This window comes from Lepidochelys olivacea (assembly GCF_965140295.1).
Source record: "Lepidochelys olivacea isolate rLepOli2 genome assembly, chromosome: 6".
Classification (NCBI taxonomy): Eukaryota; Metazoa; Chordata; order Testudines; family Cheloniidae; genus Lepidochelys; species Lepidochelys olivacea.
The window spans coordinates 62963237-62988271 of record NC_140416.1 but is presented as its reverse complement, the minus strand read 5'-3'; the positions used below and the strand labels follow the sequence as shown (position 1 = coordinate 62988271).

Sequence of the window (25035 nt, the reverse complement as noted above, 5' to 3'; positions counted from 1 at the left end):
ACTTTGGAGGACAGGATTAGAATTCAAAATGATCTTGAAAAACTGTAGAAATGGTCTGAAATAAATAAGATGAAATTCCATAAGGACAAATGCAAAGTATTCCACTTAGGAAGGAATAATCAATAGCACACATACAAAATGGGAAATGACAGCCTTGGAAGGAGTGCTGCAGAAAAGGATCTGAGGCTCATAGTAGATCACAAACTAAATACGAGTCATCAGTATAAAACTGTTGTAAAAAACTCATTCTGGGATATATTTGCAGTAGTTTTATAAGCAAGACACCAGAAGTAATTCTTCCATTCTACTCAGCACTGATAAGGCCTCAACTTGAATACTGTGTCCAGTTCTGGGCACTGTGCTTCAGGAAAGATGTGCACAAACTGGAAAAAGTCAAGGAAAGCAACAAAAACAATTAAAGGTCTAGAAAACATGACCTATGAGGAAAGACTGAAAAAACTGGGTTTGTTTATTCTGGACAAGAGAAGACTGAGGGGGGACATGATAACAGTCTTCAAGTATGTAAAAGGTTGTTCTCATCCACTGAAGACAGGACAAGTAGTAATGGGTTTAAACTAGGGCAGTCGATTAATCGCAGTTAACTCACGCGATTAACTCAAAATTAATTGTGATTAATCGCACTGTTAAACAATAGAATACCAATTGAAATTTATTAAATATTTTGGATGTACTTCTACATTTTCAGATATTTCAATTGCATTATCTTCTGCAAATGTAAACAGAATTGTTTGTCTGAGTGATTGGCTGAACAAGAAGTAGGACTGATTAAATTTATAGGCTCTAAAGTTTTACTTTTTTTTTTTTTTTTGAATGCAGGGTTTTTTTGTACATAATTCTACATTTGTAAGTCCAACTTGCATGATAAAGAAATTACACTATAGTACTTGTATTGGTTGAATTTAAAAATACAGTACTATTTCTTTTAGTTTTTAAAGTGAAAAATATTTGTAATAAAAATAAATATAAAGTGAGCACTGTACACTTTGTATTCTGTGGTGTAAATGAAATTAATATATTTGAAAATGTAGAAAACATCCACAAATATTTAAATAAATAGTATTCTATTATTGTTTCACAGCATGATTAATTGCAATTAATTTTTTAACCACTTGACAGCCCTAGTTTAAACTGCAGCAAGGGAGATTTAGGTAGGACAGTAGGAAAAACCTCCTAACTGTAAGGGCAAATTAAGCACAGGAACAAATTACCTATGGAAGTTGTGGAATCTTTGTCATTAGAGGTTTATAAAAACAGAGTAGACAAACACCTGTCATGGATGGTCTAGATAATACTTAGTCCTGCCTCAGTGCAGGGGACTGGACTAGATGACCTATCAAGGTCCTTTCCAGTTCTGCATTTTGATGTTTTATGATTCACTGAAGCCGAGGTTGGGATGCTAAGGTGAGAATACTTGCAAGCTTACCCATCTCGATTCTCAAAACACTACTTACAGATTTGAAGGAAGAATATGCAAAAGCTATTACGTAGTAATTTATGGTTACGACAAAGCTGGACTAAATTTAAACCAGCAATAGAGTTAAAAAACTCATTTACCTAATTATTTATCCAGTAATAAGTCTATGCAAACTTTATTTTAATTTAGTACGGAAAACACAGTAGTTCTATTTTTTTTACACGCATCCTTCCATTATCTTATTTACTCATCCAAAAGGACTACTATTCTGTTGCAAGATATGGGATGTCTTGCATAAACTAATAAAATAAGATTAAAAAAATCCCTAAGTGTAAATTAGATATAAGAGACAAAAAAACCCCACAACTTTTGCCAGTGGTACTCTAAGTTTAGCCTGAGGTGGTCTGCAAGGTGAACGCTAATCTTTATTTATCAGAGTTTGAGCTTTAAATAGGAAACAAAAGTCCTAGTTGTACACTGAACTGCATTTGAACTGAATACTTCAGACGAGATAAACTAAGTAATGTGTCCATTTGAATGTTCTTGGAGAAGAAAGTTACATCATAGTTACCTTACATATAACGTTAATTGAAATTAATGGTGAGAAGGAAAGTTTCAATAGCTTTATAAGATGAGTGTAAATGTCAAGTAAGTTAAAGTTAGCAAGCTACACAGAAAGCAACAGCCTGAAAATCTGTAATTGCTTTTACAACCTGTGCCGTACCCTTGGGTGTGCCAAACAATTGTGTGTGCCTTTTTATAATAAAACTCAACAACAAATGGAACACACAACTTCAGACATAAGACAGCTTTAAAAAAGCATCTTCCCCTATTTGCCACTGACAAAATTCTCCCAAGAGTGAAACAATACCTTTGTTGTAACAAAGTGTAATTTACAAGAGATTGGTCAGTTTCACTTCTGCTGCCCCAGCAGTTTGAACAAAAGGACTGGCACTAAACAGTGGTTTCAGATTTCATTTTGCTGCTCTAGAAATCTACCAATAGGAGGAAGAAATGATGAAACCAACACCTGCGTAAGTAGAGACCATACCTCCTCACTCCCCCAGCAGAGACAGCATTCTTAGAAGCAGCTGAAGATTAGTAGTTTCTGTTGCTTAAATTTACAGAGCAGAGATTGAGATTGACAAAGAGTCTGGTCATCTTCACTCCAGCTAAAGGATAAGAACTGCAGCAATGAAGATAGCCACTCTTAAAATAAATGTGCCATAAACAGCAACAATGGTGGAGATGTAATCTGAATGTGAGAGGAAAAAGAAAAGGAAGAGAATGAAATTTCCCAGTTTGAAAGGAAGGATGAGTGGAATATCCATCGTTTCGTTCTGCTAGAAAAAAAGCAAAGAGGAAAAGAAACACTGTTTTTGCAGCAGCTGAGAGGGAGGGAGGGAGGGAGGGAATGAAAAGAAAGAAGAATCTGTGGGAAAGCGTCCAATCTATCAAACATCTACTATCCAGGAAAGATGGGACCAACAATAAAGCCCAGACTCAGCATCTGAAAAGAAGGCTAATTCTGTACACTGTCCCCATCTGCTTACCCCACCTCCCCTCCACATGTACACTAGTTAGCTGTTAAAAATACAATAGGCTTCTGAGACCAATGCACTGCCACCTAAAGTGTTAGGGTGTGGAATGTTCCATACTCTCTTACTTGCCTCTCACCATGATGTCCAGTAAATTTTTCAAGCCCTAACCAAAGTGATTTGCTCAAATATACTGTTTATTTGTGGGATGCTACTATATAGTTCACTTTGTGATATATTTATCTTTATTCTATAAAATATAATTTATTATGGTTCTTGGTAAGGAGATTACTGTAGCATATTTACATGTGGAAGACAAAAATGTATCATGATGAGCAACAAACAGGCTTCCTTCTGGTTTCTAATATCTTCAATACAACAACTACCTGGATCTATGATTTCACCACATACTATCTGGCTTTGCCTGTTCATTACGAGTTTCTTCCCCTCTTATTCCACTCATACTTTGCTTACCTCACTGGTTCTGAAAATGATGCGGTAGTTATACAGAGGTCCATTTTCTTTTATTTCATCTGGTTTTTCTCTTCTAATGCTCACAGCCACTGGACCCAGGCTCTCATCTACCCCAAAATAGTTCCAGTGTTCTTGGGTATAAAAATAAAAATAAAGGAAAAATTCATGTTACAGCTCTCACAGAAACATTTTGCATTCAGATAATTTATTAAGTGTGAAATTCTGGACCCAATGAAGTTAATGGGAGTTTGTCATTGACTTCACTGAAGCCAAAATTTCACCCTTAGCCATCAATTCACCAATGAGATCTATCTATATTTGTAGGGTGAAATTTGTCTTTGTGCCTGTACTCAAAACAGGGGTGAAATGGGACTTAACATGTGTTTGCCCCTTATGCTGGTCCTTTGCAAAGGGGTAGGTTTCACTCACACTAAATCAATCAATACATTTGACCCAATGCATTAAAAGTAAAAGTATGGAAAGCAAATTAATGGATGCAAAAAACTCAGAACTACATATTTAAATCTGAAATGACAGTGTTGATTATACTATAAAAAGAAGTATAGACTATACTTGACTTTCTTTGTAGACTAACTTATAGTTTGACAAATGACAGTTCAGGGGCAATACAATAAACCTTGACAAGTATTTGAAGGGTATAAAAATCAAAGAGAAGTATTATTTGAGAAGTAAGTAAGAAAAAAAGTCATAAAATTAATGTACGGACAAAATTAAGTAGCAGAAAATTTAGGATGAATATCAAGAAACATTTTATAACAGTGAGACTACGGAGTAGTACCCCAAAAGAAAATAAAGTCTTAATTGAGTTTAAAATTGGACTGGACAAAGTGGTGGAAAATATGGCAGAAGGAACAATCACTTATTTGCTGAGTGACAGGTAAAATTAATTAATTCTTATTTTACACCTGTAAATTACTCAATTCGTATGCACAAATCCAAATTTTCTAGTACACAAAAAAATGTAGTCCAACAAAACATAGACCTGAAAACTTAAGCACAAGCATTCAGAAGTTGGGTTAGGAGACCTCTTTACTATTTATAATTCTTGGACTGTTTTTCATGGGGATTGAAGTTGGGAGGTGAGAGAAGAGCTGCCACTAATGTAGTATGTCATACAGTTAAATGGAAACCTATCTTTAGTGACTAGGTAAATTCAAATCTAGACTGCCTGGCAGGTTGAGTTTAGAGAAACACTCAGTAAATTATAAACACAAGTATTTCTCAAGGCAACAAGTCCTATTACATCATAATATTGTCAGTATTTATGGAATACATAGAATAACAGAAGATTACAGGGCCTACCATAAAAGCAACACAGGACTTATTTGAACTTCAGGCTGGAACTTCATTCTTTCAATTAAAAATAAACGATTCAATGGGGGGGAAATGTCACCTATGATTTTCAGAATTCTCTAGAATTTCCTGGTTTAAATTAAACTCATTAGAGAATTTACATTTACCTTCAAAGTAATATAAAACAAAACTTTGACTGTAGTAGTATGTGTAGACTGTGCACAATTTATGGAATACTTGGAAGTTCTTTATTCAAAAATTAATTACAAACTTGGATAAATTTGTAATTCTCACAAGCTTTTTCATAGAACAGCAAGTTTAACCTCATAGCAGATTAGCTAAAATTAATCTATCGTTTATTTTTTGTACAGCAACTAAAATGCATATGTCCTACAAGGGTATGTCTACACAGCATCTGGGAGCAAGCCCTCCAGCCAACATCCACAGACTTGTGGTAGAGGAGCAAATGCAAGAGTGCTAAAAATAACTGTGTGGATGTGATGCTTTCACATTGCAGCTCAGATTGGAGTTCGGGCTCTGATCTCACTCTCTTTCCTCACCCTCAGGTTTCAGAGTTTGGCAATTAAAAATATGTAGATATTTTCACATCATCTGATTTATTTAGTTTTCCCAGTAAAAACTTTGCTCACGGCTTCCTTAACGTTTTAGACTATAATAGACTCCATCTGATCAGATACACAAGCCAACTGTATATCAACACAAGATTACCTATATTGAGGGATCTGCCTGCACCTGACATAATATCACGGAAACCTATTACAGCCAGCTCTGAACACTTTCAGGCACCCCACAAATTGTTTATCTAGTGCTGTATGGGAAATGGGACACTCTCTAATTGCAACTTTTTTTCCTCTGCTGGAGGTTGGGTACTTCCTTTTCTCCTTCACAATTGTTTTTCATCATGACTACAAAAAAGGAGTGCAACTGTGTGTTTTTGTTCAGCCTTAAAAAAAAAATTCTTAAGTCTTAAGAGCAAGTTACTCTTCCACCCTCTATTTGTGTGTGATAATTTCAATTTCAGAATCCAAGCTTACATGTTGTTACATGCACACACAAAAAGGCCAGGCTCTGCCCTTAGCTATCTGGAGGGGAACTTCATTTACCTCCTCTCCCAACCCGCTTTGTGGGAGAGTTGGCATTCTCACCCTCTACAGTTACCTCCCCAATCAGTCCCCTATGTTACCACACATCCTCTCAACTGTTTCTACCTCTGTCCTTACCACACTCACAGTTTTCTTCTATGGTGTTCTAACCTCCAGTCCTATACCTTTTGCTGTATTTTCCTGCTCCCAGTCTCCCTCCTGCTCCTCAAATTCCATTGTGCTCCCCACAGTCTCCATCCTTAGTCCACATTCCCTTACATATCTGCTGACCCTCTCCCTCCTTGTATCCCTCTCTTTTCCACTGTATCCCACATTCCCTTGCACCCAACCTTAATCCCTCTCCTACACCCCCACACATTCTCTTTTCTCTTCACAGTTTCCTGCACAGCTTCCAAACCAGACAGCTGGGCCTTCTGCGAGGTGTTTCATCCCTCATGTTTTGTATAGCCCATTGAGACCGTGAATAGAAGGCACCAGGGAAGTGACACAGATACCAAGTTTTGTATCACTTCATGTCATAACCATGCCACTGCTTGGGGCAGGGTGTATTGAACAGAAGCTGAAATTTATTACTGCATGCAAATTATTTGCAAATATGCAAATTAGCTCATTACATTTTGTGTGTATGATACCACATGTGGAGCTACACAACTTGGCAAATATGAGTTAGTGCTAATATAAGTCTCTGTATGTTTACATAGTCAGCAAGTGACATGTTCACTTGAAAAAGAAGCATTTTCAAAACTGAAACATCTCCATCTCTCTGTCTTCTAAACTTGTCTGTCTTCAAGTTCTGTATATCAAGCCTCTAAGTCTTTCTGACACTTACTACAGTGATTCCAATTAACATTCACTCACTGGGATAGAGTAAACTACACCAAGAATTAGTTTGGAAGTTTGGACCTAATTCAAACAGATGGGAAGCAGCTTTGTAGAAGCCGTAACTGTAGATAGGGGACTACAAAATACCATGATAAACTCATTGCCAACAGCTGGCGAAGACATAAGTAGGGGGCCAAAGCTCATACTGTCATATTGAGAATGACAGCCACAAACAGCATAACTCTTGCAAGTTTCTTCTGAAATTATCATATATTGAACTGGACCTTACTATGGCAAAAATAGCCCGTCTCAGGACATGTATAGTACTGTCATGTATCCACCATGCACTTTGAAACACAGAGCCAAGATGCAGTGACCCAAACACTTTGATAAGCGGCAATCCCATGGCATAAACATTCCAAAGTTATGAATTCTCATGCTATGACCTTGAGTCCTACAATTTTTAGGTGGCTCATCTTCTGAACTTACTCAAAATGGCCACCATCTCTCATTACTTTCAGTCGGACTGAAGCCACAGGCTGGCCTTCATAGAGATGGCCACACTTTCCTTATAAGCTTTGCTTGTGGCACCAAGGCTACCAGCTGGCCACCCACTGCTGCCACTGACTGTTCTTCTAGCTGGTCCTTCCTGAACATAGCCAGCAGTGAGAGGAACAAGAGGAGAGGTAGAGGGGCTTATATATCTCCATCCCCTGGAAAAAAATGGAACGCTAGCTGACAAAAAGATTGATTCTTACTGCTGTTTTTTAAGATAGTTGCTATCTAAGAAAGAATCTGCTGCTATTCAAAAATACTGAAATTTTTGTAGAATTATGTGAATAAGAATTCTCTTCCTAGAGTGATAATTGTAATGCAAGATAACATGCACATAAATCAAAATTGTTGCCTTTTAACTTGATTTAAATGTTTTGGGGTTTTTTACTCTGAATCAAGATATATGTTTTTTTTTATTAAGGGTAAACTTACTTCTAAGTTATTAAAATGTCAGAGGAATACAGCACTCCATAGTAAGATTTGCATGAATTATTACATGCCAAAATAATTTCCTATTTGGAGTCACAGAAAAATACTGATATATTGTAGGGAAAAAAGGTTACTTACCCTTCTGATAGAAGAATTTCCGATAATAGTATGCACCTAGGTCCACATGTTCAACGATGTATCTCTTCACTCTATCTAAATGTAACAACAGATTTTCCTTGGGGACTTCAAGTACTGCCACTCCTGCATTTGTGCAATGGGAGCTAAGAGTAGACTCAAAAGAGGCACTTTCGCATCCACTGAAGGAACCTGAATTAGATTTGTACAGGCTGATCTTCCGTTCTCCTTCCCCACCAATCTCATTACGAAAATAAGGACAACTCATCACAAGTTCATTGCTTTTATCATCCCCCTGGTCCATATTGAGATTTCCTTTTGAATTCAGGTCTTCAGTGCTGCCCATAGGAGAATTGAAACTTGCAGAATGGGACAAGGGCCCAGAAACTAATGATGCTGCTGCTGCAGCAGAAGCTCCTGTTGTAGTGTTTCTTCTTTTAATAACATTATGTCTATTGATTGCTGCTTCATTTAAATCAAATAATATACTCTGAACATCATAATGGGCAAAGCATTTTGGACAAGTCCAAGGCCTGACACTGTCTTCTGACCTGTTATCTTCAAGGTCTGAAGACTTTGTGAGTTCCCCTTCACCTTTGGCATTACGCAACTTACGAAAAATAGAAGAATCTCCAGTCTCTGATTTTGAGCGCCTTTTAAGTGGTTTCTCCCTCTCCTTAAAGAGTCTGAGATTCTCTCTCTGAGTGATAGGCCCATCTATCACATCCAAAGAGAATCCTGAACCCTTGCTTCCACTGGCTATCAGAAGTTCACTGAGTTTGGCTGGAGCTGGGCTTCTCTGATCAGACTTCTCATCTTTATAACCCTTTAATAAATCAAAAAAACTGTCCCCTGAAGTTCCCTGCTTATCTATTGAGGATGTGCTGCCATATTCCCTGTGCAGTGATGGCCCAGATTTAAAAGTGGGTGAAATACATTCATCAAAGCTATCCACATCAAGTTCACTTAGGGTAATGTCACTGTTACTGCGTTGTCTTATTCTGCGAAGGGCTTTCCTAGGGGAACTGGGGTAACCATCAGGTGTAAGAAACCTAGAATCTAGATTCTCAGATTGTCTTGTTTTGTTTTTAAGAGTGTTCTGGATACTCTTTAACATGACAGAGTCACTAGCATTCAGGTTAACAGAGCTCCCCTGACTCCCAGGACTGCTTTTAGAGGACATACTATCAAGGCAACTTGATGTTTCATTTTCTTGACTTGATCTGCTAGTTTCTTTGACATTTTCCTTCCTTGGGGGCCAATCAGCAATCCTGGCCCTAACTCCCATTTTGGGAACACCAGGAGTAGAGGTAAGGTGGTGGGAACCGTCACTGCGTGGAGGCCCCACTGGAGCCATGACTGCAGATCCTAAGCTGCCATTCTGTGACCTAAAGCGCCTCATGTAAAAGTCATCTGAGTGAACTTTAGAACCTCCATCTGTTCCAACTGCTACCCCAGTGGCAACAGCTCTTTCAGTCTGGGACCGCTTCAAGCTGGTCATGATTTGTAAATATGTTTAGCTTTAGTAAGTTCCAAAAGAAGACATAGTCATCTCTGCTTTTTAAATGCACAATTCCCTTTTGGAGAATAGTCTCCAAAATATACACTGGTTGCATGAGATCCCAAACATGGTCATTTAAGGAAGCAGTTAAATGACAGATATCCAGGAAATTCAGGTCTTCAATAAGTTTTTATATGTAATAGCTCCTTTAGCTTTTGCATTTTAACAGGTGGCCATATTCCAATAGGCCTAAATTGTTTTAACATCACTTGAGTTCCAAAAACTTCAGAGTTATTATAATCCAATGATTTTATGCCTAGAACAGAGAAACAGGGAGACAAAAGTATTAGTAATTTTATGTAAATGCATTATCCCCCAACCAAATGTATTAAATAAATTACTACACTAAAGTTATATGTAAAACAAACACTCCATTTTTAAACCCTCCTACACTGTATCAAAAATGTAGAGTGGTGGAATTTTCATGTACTGTACCTATTGATTTGCATATAGAAAGACATTACTTTTGGATGCAACATTTGTGTACAAAGCACACCTACTGAATAGGTCAGTGCTGTTTTATAGGTTGGCTGGCAGAGAATATTACAAAACAAAGCAGAGAGCAGTCTGTCCCCGGTGACAGCCCTAAGCCCACGCACAGTATTCCAAGAAACCTAACTACGTCATAAAATACTTCAGTGTGACAGGTATGCTCCACAATAAAGCGCACACATACTGTAAAAATCACTGATTTATTACACATTCTGTAGACTGAGTTAGAAAAATACAATTCTTTTAAGGTTTGTAAGCAAGACTAATGTTTAGATGTCAACCACCCTTGTGAGTAATTAGAAATCAATATCCACTGTTCCACTTTGTTACTATTTCACAATTATTTATACTCTGCTAATAACAAAACTGCAGAAAGCTAACGAGAAAAAGATTCTAAAAGGTTTCTACAGTAGGCATAACTTACTTCAGTAACACTTATCTTATGCTCCCCTCCCCCCAGTCCTATTTGCACAAAAGCTAAATATTTTGGAAAATATGTAGCATCCCCTCAACCCCATTTTCCCACTTGTTACGTACACACAAAGTGAACGTGTGCACACACACACGCACTTTTGCATACCCAGATATGGAAATGTTTCACTTGCTGACAAAATACTGCGAATATCACAGCTCCCCTATATTCCAGCTTCACAAGGCTATTGAAAGAAATGCTCTTCTACACTCCTCAGCACCAAAACTGATAACAAAGCATTATGTTACTCTTTGAGGAGCTACAAAAAGTTATACAAATATGCCCCGATTGGTAGAAGACAAAGGCATAAGAATGTCAGCATAAAATCCTGTACTGCTGTGTACATCCTTTAACAAAAAGAAGTAGATCATTTTCAAAGACTAAACCAATTACACAAAATGTGGCCTTTAAATACTTGCCAAATATCTGTGGAAAGATGCTGCTGAACCAGCACCACGTTGACAATGCAGTATTGTCTATGAATCAAGGGTTCTAGTGTTTCTAGGAAAACTAGTACTTTCTGCAGTCAGCTCTCAAAAGTAATGAGTACTTACTTCCACAGTAATTAAATATCCTGCCAGAACATTTTCTACTTCCAAAGGCAGTATGTTTTAATTTCACTTGCCATAGACACAATCGGTTTGAAACAGCAGCAGGTATTTATATAAAGCTGAACATTTAGGAAGGAAAAATGCAAACTAATTCCAGTACACATAGCAAAAACAGTGCAAGCAGTTTGTGATACTGATGTTTTTGTGCAGCCATTCAGACATGCAATTGTCGTCCTAGTAACACTTCATCAACCATATTTATAAAAATAATTTTACATAGCTAAATAGGATAACTCTTGAAGGCTGACCGGCTACTTCAGTCACAAAACTACTGAATTTTCAATTATTTCACAAGCCAAACTTTTCATATGTGGTCACTAACTGTGTGTTCCTCGTTTTGAGCCTGGGAAGGGCCAGTCAGCAGGTGCCCTTATTGAAACCGAAGGGTCTGATATACAGAAGTGCTGAGCACTCTCATTGGCACCTGAAGTCAACCGAAGATGTTCTCTGAACATACAGTATCATAAGAACAGCCTTACTGGATCAGATCAATGGTCCAGCTAGCCCAGTATCCTGTCTCTGGCAATGGCCAGTACCAGAGGCTCCAGAGGGAACCAACAGAACAGAAAGATTTTGAGTGATCCATCCCTGTCGTCCAAGTCCAGCTTCTGGCAGTCAGAGGCTCAGGGTCACCCAGAGCATGGAGTTGCATCCCAGATCATCTTGCTAATACCCACTGACAGGCTGATGCTCCACGAATTTATCTAATTCTTTTTTGAACCCAGTTATACTTTTGGCCTTCACAATCTCACATGGCAACAAGTTCCACAGGTTGACTCTGTTATGTGAACAAGTATTTTCTTTTGTTTTAAAACTGATGCCTATCAATTTCATCGGATGACCCCTAGGGAGACAGCCCCCGAACCTGAGGCAAATACTCTCCAGCAACCACACAACAAAAACACTACCTAGGAACCTATCCTTGCAACAAAGCCCGATGCCAACTCTGTTCACATATTTATTCAAGGGATACCATCATAGGACCTCATCACATTAGCCACACCATCAGGGGCTCGTTCACCTGCACATCTACCATTGCGATATATACCATCATGTGCCAGCAATGCCCGTTTGCCATGTACAAAAAAACAGACTCCAACGAGAAACTGCTGAACTTGAATTAATATGCAAACTAGATACCATTAACTTGGGTTTGAAAGAGACTGGGAGTGGTGGGGTCATTACACATATTGAATCTATTTCCCCATGTTAAGTATCCTCACACCTTCTTGTCAACTGTCTAAATGAGCCATCTTGATTATCACTACAAAAGTTTTTTTCTCCTGCTAATAATAGCTCATCTTAATTAATCAGCCTCTTACAGTTGGTATGGCTACTTCCACCTTTTCATGTTCTCTGTATGTGTGTATATTTTATATATATATATATATATATATATATATATATATATGTTCCATTCTATGCATCCGATGAAATGGGCTGTAGCCCACGAAAGCTTATGCTCTAATAAATTTGTTAGTTTCTAAGGTGCCACAAGGATTCCTGTTCTTTTTGCGAATATAGACTAACACGGCTGCTACTTTGAAACCCCCAGTTCTTATGTTATATGAAGGTGTAAAAAACACTTCTCTATTCGCTTTCTCCATGCCACTCATGATTTCATAGACCTCTATCATATCTCCCCTAGGCCATCTCTTTTTTAAGATGAACAGTCCCAGTCTTTTTAATCTCTCCTAATATGAAAGCTGTGCCATGCCCTTAATCAATTTAATTGCCCTTCTCTGCATCTTTTCCAATTCCAACATATCTTTTTAAGATGGGGGGACTAGAACTGCATACACTATTCAAGGTGTGGACGTTCCATGGGATGTATATAGTGGCATTACTATATTTTCTGTTTTACTATCTATCCCTTTCCTAGTGGTTCCAAACATTGTTAGCTTTTTTGACTGCTGCCAAACACTGAGCGGATGTTTTTAGAGAACTATCCACGGTGACACCAAGATCTCTTTCTTGAGTGGTAACAGCTAATTTAGACCCCATAATTTTGTATGTATAGCTGGGATTATTTTTCCACTGTGCATTCCTTTGCAATTAACAACTTTTAATTTAATCTGCCATTTTGTCACCAGTCACCCAGTTTAGCAATAGCCCTTTGTAAAACCCAGTTACCTTCGGTAATTTTTTTATCCTCTTTCGCCACTTTACTGTTCACTCCCTTCTCCAGATTATTTATGACCATGTTGAACGGCACTGGTCCCAGTACAGATCCCTGGGGGAACCTCACTATTTACCTCTCTCCACTGTAAAAACTGTCCATTTATTCCTACCCTTTGTTTCTTGTCTTTTAACCAGTTACTAATCCATGAAAGGACCTTTCCTCTTACAGCATAACAGTTTACTTTGCTGAAAACCTGGGGATTACAGTGGACGAGAAGCTGGACATAAGTCAACAGTGTGCCCTTGTTGCCAAGAAGGCTAAAAGGATATTGGGCTGCATTAGTAGGAGCACTGCCAGCAGACCAAAGGAAGTGATTATTCCCCTCTATTCAGCACTGATGAGGCCACATCTGGAGTATTGCGTCCAGTTTTGAGCCCCCCACTACAGAAAGGATGTGGACAAATTGGAGAGAGTCCAGGAAAGGGCAACGAAAATAATTAGGGGGCTGGAGCACATGATTTATGAGGAGAAAAGAAGAGTGAGGCGGGATTTGATAGCTGCTTTCAACTCTCTGAAGCGGGGTTCCAAAGAGGATGGAGCTAGGCTGTTCTCAGTCGTGGCAGATGACAAAACAAGGAGCAATGGTCTCAAGTGGCAGTGGGGGAGGTCTAGGTTGGATATTAGGAAAAACTATTTCACAAGGAGGGTGGTGACGCCCTGGAATGGGTTACCTAGGGAGGTGGTGTAATCTCCATCCTTAGAGGTTTTTAAGGCCTGGTTTGACGAAGCCCTGGCTGGGATGACGTAGTTGGGGGTTGGTCCTGCTTTGAGCAGGGGGTTGGATTAGATGACTTCCTGAAGTTTCTTCCAACCCTAATCTTCTATGATTCTATGATTAAGAGCCATTGGCAAGGGACCTTGTCAACGGCTTTCTAAAAATCCAAAGTCCAAGTATATCAACTGGATCACCTTTGTCCCCCTGCTTGTTGACACCCTCAAAGAATTTTAATAGATTTGTGAGACATGATTCCCTTTACAAAAGCCATGTTGATTCTTTCCCAGCATATCAAGTTTATCAATATGTCTGATAATACTGTTCTTTACTATAGTTTCAACCAATTTGCTTCGTACTGAAGGTAGGCTTACAGGTTTGTAATCACCAGGATCACGTCCCTTTTTAAAAAATTGATGTTACATTAATTAACCTGTGCTTATCAGATACAGAAGCTGATTTAAGCGATAGGTTACATACCACAGTTATGACAGGTTTATGCTCAAATAAATTTGTTAGTCTCTAAGGTACCACAAGTACTCCTTTTCTTCATCCCACAGTTAGTAGTTCTGCAATTTCATATTTGAGTTCCTTCAGAACTCTTGGGTGATCATCATCTGGTCCTGCTGACTTATTACTGTTTAATTTACTAATTTGTTCCAAAACCTCCTCTAATGACACCTCACCTGGGACAGTTAATCCGATGTGTCACCTAAAAGAATTGCTCAGGTTGTGGGGATATTCCCCACATCCTCTGAAGTGAAAACCTATGCAAATAATTAATTTAATTTGTCTGCAATGGCCTTGTCTTCCTTGAGAGCTCCTTTAGCACTTCAACTGTCCAATGGCTCCACTGATTGTTTGGCAGGCTTCCTGCTTCTAACGTACTTTAAAAAAAGTGCTGTTAGTTTGTGTGTCCTTAGCTAGTTGCTCTTCAAATTCTTTCCTAGCATGCCTTATTACATTTTTACACTTGACTTGTCAGAGTTTATGCTTCTGTTTTCCTCACTAGGATCTGACTTCCAATTTTTAAAGGATGCCCTTTTGTCTCTAACTGCCTTTTACTCTGCTGTTTAGCCATGGTGGCATTTTTTCGGTTGTCTTACTGCTTTTTTTTTTTTTAATTTGGGGTATACATTTAGTTTGAGTCTCCATTACTGTATTTTAAAATACTTTTCAATCAGTTTGCAAGCATTTCACCCTTGTTACTGTTTAACAATGCTTCCTCATTTTTGTGTAATTCCCATTTTTGAAGTTAAACGCTACTGAAGTGGGTTTCTTTGATTTTTCTTTGCTGCTCCCCCAACAACGAGAACTACTCTGTCATTTCTATATATTTGTATCCTGGTATTACCATGTCTCATTGACTGTCATCATTCCATCAAGTTTCTGTGGTGCCTTTTCTATCAATATCTTAATTTAATGCCCGGCTCTCAACTTTACTGATCTTAGTATTTAGACTTCTAGCATTTGTATATATGCACTTGTACATTTTTTGTCAATATTCAGTTGCTTGCTGTTCCATACCTGTTGGCTTTCCCCTAGCCCTTAGTTTAAAAAAACTTTTACAATCTTTTTAATTTTACATGCCAGCAGTTTGGGGTTCCATTTTGGTTTAGGTGGATCCCATCCTTCCTGAGTAGGGTCCTCCTTTCCCAAAAGATTCTCCAGTTCCTAATAAACCTAAAACCCAGCATTTCAGAGAACACTAACATGGAGGTCCTAGACTATAATCTTTTACCTACCAGCCTAAATCTGGGTCTGCAGTACCTCTATCCTACCTTTCCCTATGACTTTGGTACTCAGAAGTACCATGACTACTGGCTCCTCCGCAGCACTGCACCATAAGTTTATCTAGATGTCTTGTGAGAGCTACAACCTTTGCACCCGGCCAGCAATTTACCGTGCAGTTCTCCCAATAATCACAACCCCAATTATCTACATTTCTAATGATCTAATTCCCCATTATTATTATCTGGCTCTTTCTAGTAACTGAGGGTCCCTCCACAGAGGAGTATCCTCAATGTGAGAGGATACCATGACATCATCTGGAAGGAGGATCCCAACTGTGGGATTGGTTCCCTCCGTTTCATCTTTATGTTCTCTTTCCCAGCCTCTGTGCTTTCATCCTCCTGAAAGCACAGAGGCTGTCAGTCTGGGGATGGTACTACTCAATTATGCTCGTGTAAATTTTGTTCACATACCTCTATCTCCTTTTTCTCCTTCAGGTCAGCCACTCTGGCCTCTAGAGCCCATACTGTCTCTTTGAAGGCCATGAGCTGATTGCACAGTATGCAAACAAATGCCACCTGCCCACAAGCCAGGTAATCATACATGCTGCATTCAGTGCAATAAACTGTATAGCCTCCACTTTGCAGCTGGAATTCTGCCTGCACTATTTTTACTCTTGCTGCCTTTTTTTTTTTTTTAAAGGGGATTATTGGTCTAAGCTTAGAGTACGCTTGTTGGGTATATCTGCCTCTCACACTCCCTTTCTAAATTTCTCCACAGAACACCTCTGTATGTTGCTCTAGTTTGTTAGCACCTCTGGTTGCCTTTTTAAACACCTTTTCTCCCTGACTGAGGCCTGCGCCCTTGTCAAGGGATCACAAAGGGGCTGGGATCAAAGGATAGTGGGGGCGGAGGGCAGAGAAGCAGGGTAGGTAATAACCTCTCAGCCTAACCTAGCAGGCCACTTGCTCAGCACACAGATCCCAAAGCAGACTATACTATAATCTTCAAGCAAGCAAGCACAGAACAGACAGAAAAATTCACTCCCAATGATCACATGATCCTTCCCCCAAATGAGCAACTCCCTCACACGAACATATAATGCTATGTACTCTGAAAAAATCATGCCCTAAATGTCTCAAATTGGGCCCCCAAAATGAGAGAGCAAGGAGCAATTGGACAATCTATTCTTCAGAGGTAATGCAGATGAGGAACTGTTACGGGGCTGAAGGGTCAAAAAGAGGAGTTTAAACAAATATAATTTAAATAGCAACAAGTCACCAATAACCAGATGGCATTCATACAACAATTCTGAAGAAAAACAAGAAATAAGTAGCTAGCACAAAATATGTAATCCATCAATAAAATCAGCTAGGACTGGAGGGTAGGGCACATTGTACTTATCTTTAAACAAAGATGATAGGGGATCATGGGAATTATAGAGCAGTGAGCCTTACTCCCGTCACAATGTAAATTACCTTAAACTATAATTAAAGACAGAATTATAAATATATAGATGAACATAATATGATAGAGACAAACTAGCATGGCATGGAAAGTCATGTCTTTCCACTCCATTACAATTTATTGAGGAAAGCACAAAACAACGAATAAAAGAGAATCTGTATGCAATATGTAGATGGATTTACAAAGAGTTTTATATAAAAGCACTCACTAAAGACTATTAAAGAAAATATGTAGTCACATGATAAACAGTAAAATATCACATATTGGAAACCAGTGAAGAGATAGAAAAAAGTAGGAACAAATGATCAGTTTTAAACAGAACAAAGGTTAACAATGAAGTATCCCAAGATCTGGCCAAGCTGCTTTCCTGCAGCTCCCAGATAATTTTTAACTTTATTATTTTAGATCTACTCCCAATTCAAAATGTTCAATCATGATCAAAGTAGTATCCCTGCCTTCTCCCTCCCCAAAAGAGAATTAGAGTGATACTGGCAGGACAATCGGCTCATTAAGGAGTAACTTCAAAAGCTACAAGTGGCAAATCTCAAAGGATTTGCAACACAACTCTATTCTTGTAAAATCTAGTAAAAGGTGGATTAGCCACTAGGGCCTGAAGTTGAATCAATCATTCTTCAAACTGAAATGAGTCAGTAGAAAAATGACCTTCCATGCAAGGAGATTAAATTCACAGGAACTGAGTGAGCTTTCCTAAGATTTATCAGGGCTACATTCATATCTCATGACAGAGGGGGCATTTCAATGGGAGATTTCAAAAGAGTGAAATGCACATGCATCTAATGAATGGCAGCTGGACAAACACTGATCTGACCTTACACTAGTCATGATAGGCGAAAACAGCTGTCTAATATACCAGCATGCGATCAGTCTAAGTTGGACTCAAACAGACGAAGAAGGTAGTTAAGATTTTTGCAGGGCAAGTAAAAGGGTCCACTTGTTCCTGACCACATCACACCCAAACTTTTTCCATTTAGAGTTGCAGATCCTTCCAAGATGCCAGGAAGACATGCACCAGCGGCTTGGAGAAAACAGGCCTGCAGATCTCTACAGAAGTCAAGATTTCAGCATGGCTACTGGGCTGGAATGGAGTGGGGTGCCGCAGGCTTAAGATATCATCTGAGGCAAAAGTCTTGGCCCAATGCAGTTGGCTTTGGCCACCTACAACAGAACTGAGTACCATATCTGTCTGTGCCAGTATGCAACTATTGATCTGATTTCTTCTAAGCTTTGCCAGGACTTTTGCTACAAGTTGGAGAAAGTGTCTTTTGCTAATGTGATATCTTTTTGTGCCATGTCCAGAAGACTGACAGCTTCTTGTTCAACTCAGTGGTAAAAAGATCCACCTCCAGTGTTCTTCATCGAGGAAGATTTGGTTTGCCAGAAGGCACTCATTAGGATCCATCATAGATCAATTCAGCTTGTCTGCAACTGTGTTCTCCTTCCTTGCATGGTACATAGTGACAAGAAATATTCTGCCAATCCAACACTTGTAGATTTTCCCAATACAAGAGGACCTACTGCCTCCTTTTTTTTTCTTTTTTTTTTAATGTAAAAGAGTATAGCCTAGTTACAAGTCTGCCTCATCTCCAGAGCATTTTATGGGCAACTGCTGTTCTTAGAATTACCAAGTTCACTGGGTACAAACTCTTTCTGTAGACAAGCGTCAGAGTGGTAGCCGTGTTAGTCTGTATCAGCAAAAACAATGAGGAGTCCTTGTAGCATCTTAGAGACTAACAAATTATTTGGGCATAAGCTTTCATGAGCTAGAATTCACTTCATCAGATACATAGAGTGGAAAATACAGGAGCAGGTATAAATCACAGAATCATAGAATATCAGGCTTGGAAGGGACCCCAGAAGGTCATCTAGTCCAACCCCCTGCTCGAAGCAGGACCAATTCCCAGTTAAATCATCCCAGCCAGGGCTTTGTCAAGCCTGACCTTAAAAACCTCTAAGGAAGGAGATTCTACCACCTCCCTAGGTAACGCATTCCAGTGTTTCACCACCCTCTTAGTGAAAAAGTTTTTCCTAATATCCAATCTAAACCTCCCCCACTGCAACTTGAGACCATTACTCCTCGTTCTGTCATCTGCTACCATTGAGAACAGTCTAGAGCCATCCTCTTTGGAACCCCCTTTCAGGTAGTTGAAAGCAGCTATCAAATCCCCCCTCATTCTTCTCTTCTGCAGGCTAAACAATCCTAGCTCCCTCAGACTCTCCTCATAAGTCATGTGTTCCAGACCCCTAATCATTTTTGTTGCCCTTCGCTGGACTCTCTCCAATTTATCCACATCCTTCTTGTAGTGTGGGGCCCAAAACTGGACACAGTACTCCAGATGAGGCCTCACCAATGTCGAATAGAGGGGAACGATCACGTCCCTCGATCTGCTCGCTATGCCCCTACTTATACATCCCAAAATGCCATTGGCCTTCTTGGCAACAAGGGCACACTGCTGACTCATATCCAGCTTCTCATCCACTGTCACCCCTAGGTCCTTTTCCGCAGAACTGCTGCCTAGCCATTCGGTCCCTAGTCTGTAGTGGTGCATTGGATTCTTCCATCCTAAGTGCAGGTCCCTGCACTTATCCTTATTGAACCTCATCAGATTTCTTTTGGCCCAATCCTCCAATTTGTCTAGGTCCTTCTGTATCCTATCCCTCCCCTCTAGCGTATCTACCACTCCTCCCAGTTTAGTATCATCCGCAAATTTGCTGAGAGTGCAATCCACACCATCCTCCAGATCATTTATGAAGATATTGAACAAAACCAGCCCCAGGACCGACCCTTGGGGCACTCCACTTGATACCGGCTGTCAACTAGACATGGAGCCATTGATCACTACCCGTTGAGCCCGACAATCTAGCCAGCTTTCTACCCACCTTATAGTGCATTCATCCAGCCCATACTTCCTTAACTTGCTGACAAGAATACTGTGGGAGACCGTGTCAAAAGCTTTGCTAAAGTCAAGAAACAATACATCCACTGCTTTCCCTTCATCCACAGAACCAGTAATCTCATCATAAAAGGCGATTAGATTAGTCAGGCATGACCTTCCCTTGGTGAATCCATGCTGGCTGTTCCTGATCACTTTATGAATCTAGTGCAAATACATGAAAAGATGGGAGTTGCCTTACCAAGTGTGAGGTCAGTCTAACGAGACAATTCAATTAATAGTAGATTACCAAGGGAGGAAAAATAACTTTTGTAGTGTTAATGAGAGTGGACCATTTCAAACAGTTGACAAGAAGGTGAGAGTAACAGTAGGGGAAAATTAGTATGGGGGAAATTAGGTTTAGGTTTTGTAATGACCTAACCACTCCCAGTCTTTATTCAGGCCTAATCTGATGCTGTCCAGTTTGCAAATTAATTCCAGTTCTGCTGTTTCACGTTGGAGTCTGTTTTTGAAGTTTTTTTTGTTGAAGAATTACTACTTTTAGGTCTGTTATTGAGTGACCAGGGAGATTGAAGTGTTCTCCTACTGGTTTTTGAATGTTATAATTCCTGATGTCAGATTTGTGTCCATTTATTCTTTTGCGTAGAGACTGTCCGGGTTGGCAAATGTACATGGCAGAGGGGCACTGCTGGCACATGATGGCATATATCACATTGGTAGATGTGCAGGTGAAAGAGCCCCTGATGGTGTGGCTGATGTGGTTAGGTCCTGTGATGGTGTCCCTTGAATAAGTATGTGGACAGAGTTGGCACCAGGGTCAGTTGCAAGGTTTGGTTCCTGGGTTGGTGGTTTTGTTGTGTGGTGTGTAGTTGCTGGTGAGTATTTGCTTTAGGTTGTGGGGCTGTCTGGAAGCAAGGACTGGTCTGTCTCCCAAGGTCTGTGAGAGTGAGGGATCGTCCTTCAGGATAGGTTGTAGATCCTTGATGATGCGCTGGAGAGGTTTTACTTGGGGGCTGTAGGTGACTGCTAGTGGTGTTCTGTTACTTTCTTTGTTGGGCCTGTCTTGTAGTAGGTGACTTCTGGGTACCCTTCTGGCTCTGTCGATCTGTTTCTTCACTTCACCAGGTGCGTATCGTAGCTTTAAGAACACTTGATAGAGATTCTGTAGGTGTTTCTCTCTGTCTGAGGGATCGGACAAAATGCGGTTGTATTTTAGAGCTTGGCTGTAGATAACGGATCGTGTGATGTGGTCTGGATGAAAGCTGGAGGCATGTAGGTAAGTATAGCGGCCAGTAGGTTTCTGGTATAGGGTGGTGTTTATGTGACCATCGCTTATTAGCAGTGTAGTGTCTAGGAAGTGGACCTCTTGTGTGGACTGGTCCAGGCTGAGGTTGATGGTGGGGTGGAAATTGTTGAAATCCCGGTGGAATTCCTCAATGGCCTCCTTCCCTTCCAAGCTCTCGTCCCCTAATGCCCCTACTCTACTTGCGCTACATTGATGACATCATCATCTGGACCCATGAGAAGGAAGCCCTTGAGGATTCCACCAGGATTTCAAAAATTTCCACCCCACCATCAACCTCAGCCTGGACCAGTCCACACAAGAGGTCCACTTCCTATACACTATACTGCTAATAAGCGATGGTCACATAAACACCATCCTATACCATTCAACTATTTGCCAGTTGAGTTACTATAAATACCAAATAATATCCAAATACCGAAAGGAAATTTGTCAGAGGAAAAATTTCAATTTAATCCTGGTTTCAGAAATGTAGAACTTTTATCCATATTTTATTTCTTCATTTTTCAGGGTACTTTTTTTTCCTCATACAGAAGGTCTAAAAATATTTATGCAGCTACATATTATACTCATACTCCTTTTCTTTCTAGTGCAAATTTCATCAGGGCAAACTGAAAGGCACATTTTTGGGGGAGAGTCTTCTGGGGAGAAAATGCTGTCTGAAGAATGGTTAGTATTTTATTTGTACAGTTTATCTGTTGTAAGCTTTTCAGGGCAGGGACAGTCTTTTTGTTCTATGTCTGTACAGCACCAGGCACTATCATGTCCAGATCCAGGACTAGGGTCCTGGGTACCAGGGTAACACAAATAATAAATACTTTGGTTTTTGTAATTCTTTGAGAGATTGCTGCTGGGATTTTGTTGTTGTTCACGTTAATTGCATTTTTAACCAATTGTCAGAAGTACTTAAAATGTAACATGGGTACCCTTGTGCTTTTACAAACCTAAATTAAAACAACATATATGAATATATGCTGATCTACAGAGTGTGCCACTAAGCTATGCAAAGCAAGTTTGCTTCTCTGAATGATTCGTATCTTCAAAATCATATCCTATATTACTTGATTAAAATGTTACCAATCTTTATATACTGGAGTATTTTTTGTCATACACCAGTAAAAAGGGTTCAATTCCTAGCTATTGAAGCCCCTGTCTTCATGGCCCATCCTGACCAATATTTGTGCTCTGTTTAGCTTAGCTAAGCCAGTGATCATGACTAAGGCTGCATGTCTGTCATGGAGGTCACGGAAGTCATGGATTCCGTGACTTTCCTTAACCTTCATGATTTCTGCAGCGGCCGGTTCCCAGCCAACAGGAGCTGTGGAGCTCACTTGTGGCAGGAGCTGCCCCTGGCTGCCCCTCCTGCTAGGAGCTGCAGGTTCATGATGGTTGGAGCCGGGTAGGGAGTCTGCCAGCCCCGCCAACCCTCCCCTCCTGCAAGCACCAGAGGGGGTCCCGGGCTGCACGCCACCATCCACCGACCCCTCCACTCCAGTATGGGTCCCAGGCTACTGCCCACCAACCCGCCCAGCAACAGCAGGAGTTCCGGGCTGCGCACCACTGCCTGCTGACTCCCTCCTACCCCAGCACCAGCAAGTATCCCAGGCCGCGTACCACTGCCTGCCAACTCCCCACCCAGCATCACCGGGGGTCCCGGGCCACCTCCCAGAGCACCTGTGGCCCTCTGACCCAAGTTACCAGATTGGGGCTTTAAATAGTATCAGACTGGATAGCCACATGCTAAACTTGATGCTAGATTTGAATCTAAACTATTTTAGATTTTTTTTTATACATCAGAATATAAACTAAAGCTAAAAATGGGGGCAATATTACTATTTGATTAGACTGAGAAAATTAAACAGTTTAGAGAGTTACCTTTGGATTATATGCCTGGATACAAATTTTAGAAGTTTATTGTACATTTTGGTAAATTATATACAGGCCATATAATCCAAAAGCAGTCAATTAAACATTAAGTTAATATAAACAAATCAAAGAAATTCACAAAAACACTTCTAAGTTTCTGAAAGACATGGGGAAAAAATATTTTCATAAAGTGAGAAAGTTCAGACCAGAGTCATCAACTGCCCAACAGTCACATGGTCTTCAATTACACTATATTAGTGAGGACCTCTAGAAGAGTTTTAAAACAAATCTAACAGACAGCATAATTTCAAATGGTAGTACCAATCAGCAATTTAAACAAGACAAGCCAAGAAAGCTGATTGAAACTCTGGGAGGTAAGAATTTTTTGTTCAATCATCATCTGCTTGTTCACACTGGACAGGCAGGGTACAAACGGAGGAGGTTTTGCATTTGCATCACGAATGTATGCACTTGTTCTGAGGTCCAGAACAAGGTGGGAGGCAGAGCAGTTGAGAGTCTTTGGGTAAAGGTAAAAGGGGTAAAAAATAAGGGGTCATGGTAGGGGATCTACTCTATCCCACCAAATCAGGAAGAGGAGGTGAATGAAGCATTTCTAGGACAAACAGAAATATCAAAAACATAAGACCTGGTAGTAATGGAGGACTTTATCCAGACATCTGCTGGAAAAATAATTTGGCAAAACACAAAATTTCCAATAAGCGCTTGGAATGTATTGGGGACAACTTTTTGTTCTAGAAAGTGGAGGAAGTAACCAGGGAGACAGCCATTTTAGACTTGATTCTGACCAACAGGGAGAAAAACTGGTACTGAATCTGCAGGCAGAAGGCAATTTGGGTGAAAGCAATCATGAAATGACAAAAAAAAAATTTGATTCTAAGGAAGGAAAATAGAGCATCAGAATAAGGACAACTCACTTAAAAAAAAAAGCAGACTTCAACCAACTCAGCATTAGTAGGTAAGATCCCAGGCAAAGAATATCTAAGGAAAAAAGAGCTCAGGTGCGCTAGGAGTTTCTCAAGGAAACAATATTATATGTGCAATTGAAAACTATCCTGATGAGAAGGAAAGATAGGAAGAACAGTAAGAGGTGAATATGGCTCCATCAGGAGCATTTTAATGACTGTGGCAAGATGGCCGATTTTAGTCTGGTGGGTCCTGTGCTTTTCTTGGCCGGGAGCTAAGATGCCACCCTTTTCCCTGCTCTTGGGTGCCGAGGGCCCCGCTACTAGCCCGGGAAGGTGGTAGAGGAGGGAAGCAGGGGAGGGGTCTAGGTTTGCTCCTTGCTCTGAGTCCCAGCCCCTCTCAACTCCTGTGGGTTTCTTACCCTTGTCCCCCTTAGGTGGGGTTATCCTCGGTCCTTAGATACTGGGGGGAAGGGAGTCTCCCTGTCCTGCTGGGCAGGGTCTCCCTTACTCCAATTCTCAGGTCTTCCAAATCTCTCAACACACCTCCAAGCTTCAGTCCTTTTCTCCTTCTCCCCTGTCTGCCTGACGCAGGGGGTTTTATTAGGTTCCTAACAGGCCCTTAATTGAGTGAAGGTGCTCCAATTAACCTGCAGCCACCTTCCCTAGTCTACAGGGAGCCACGCCTTAATTAGCCTTCAGCTTATATATTTCCCCTTTAGCACTCTCCCACTGTTCCCTGGCCCTCCTGTATCACATGACCTAAAATTCAAAAAGGAATCTTACAAAAGGTGGAAACATGGACAAACTGCTACAGAGGAGTTCAAAAGAATAGCTCAAGCATGTAGGAACAAAATCAGAAAGGCTAAGGCACAAAATCAGAAAGGCTAAGGCACACCTAGCGAGAGACATAAAAGGCAGTAAGAATAAGTTCTTTAAATACATTAGGAGCAAGAGAAAGATGAAAGGAAGTATTT

General features: G+C 40.1%; 1 protein-coding gene across 4 annotated transcripts in view; it reads right to left on the bottom strand.

Annotated features, from left to right (window-relative positions):
- The window catches only part of SIPA1L1 (signal induced proliferation associated 1 like 1), a 382778-nt gene that overhangs the window by 125810 nt on the left and 231933 nt on the right, over positions 1-25035 (bottom strand). For all 4 annotated transcript variants that reach the window (XM_084631230.1, XM_084631229.1, XM_084631228.1 and 1 more), the window contains 2 exons: positions 7830-9643; positions 3448-3578 (listed from right to left, as the gene is read on the bottom strand). In XM_084631230.1, the coding sequence (XP_084487356.1) occupies positions 3448-3578; positions 7830-9327 (1629 nt within the window). In that variant the 5' untranslated portion in view covers positions 9328-9643. The remainder of the gene's footprint in view (positions 1-3447; positions 3579-7829; positions 9644-25035) is intronic.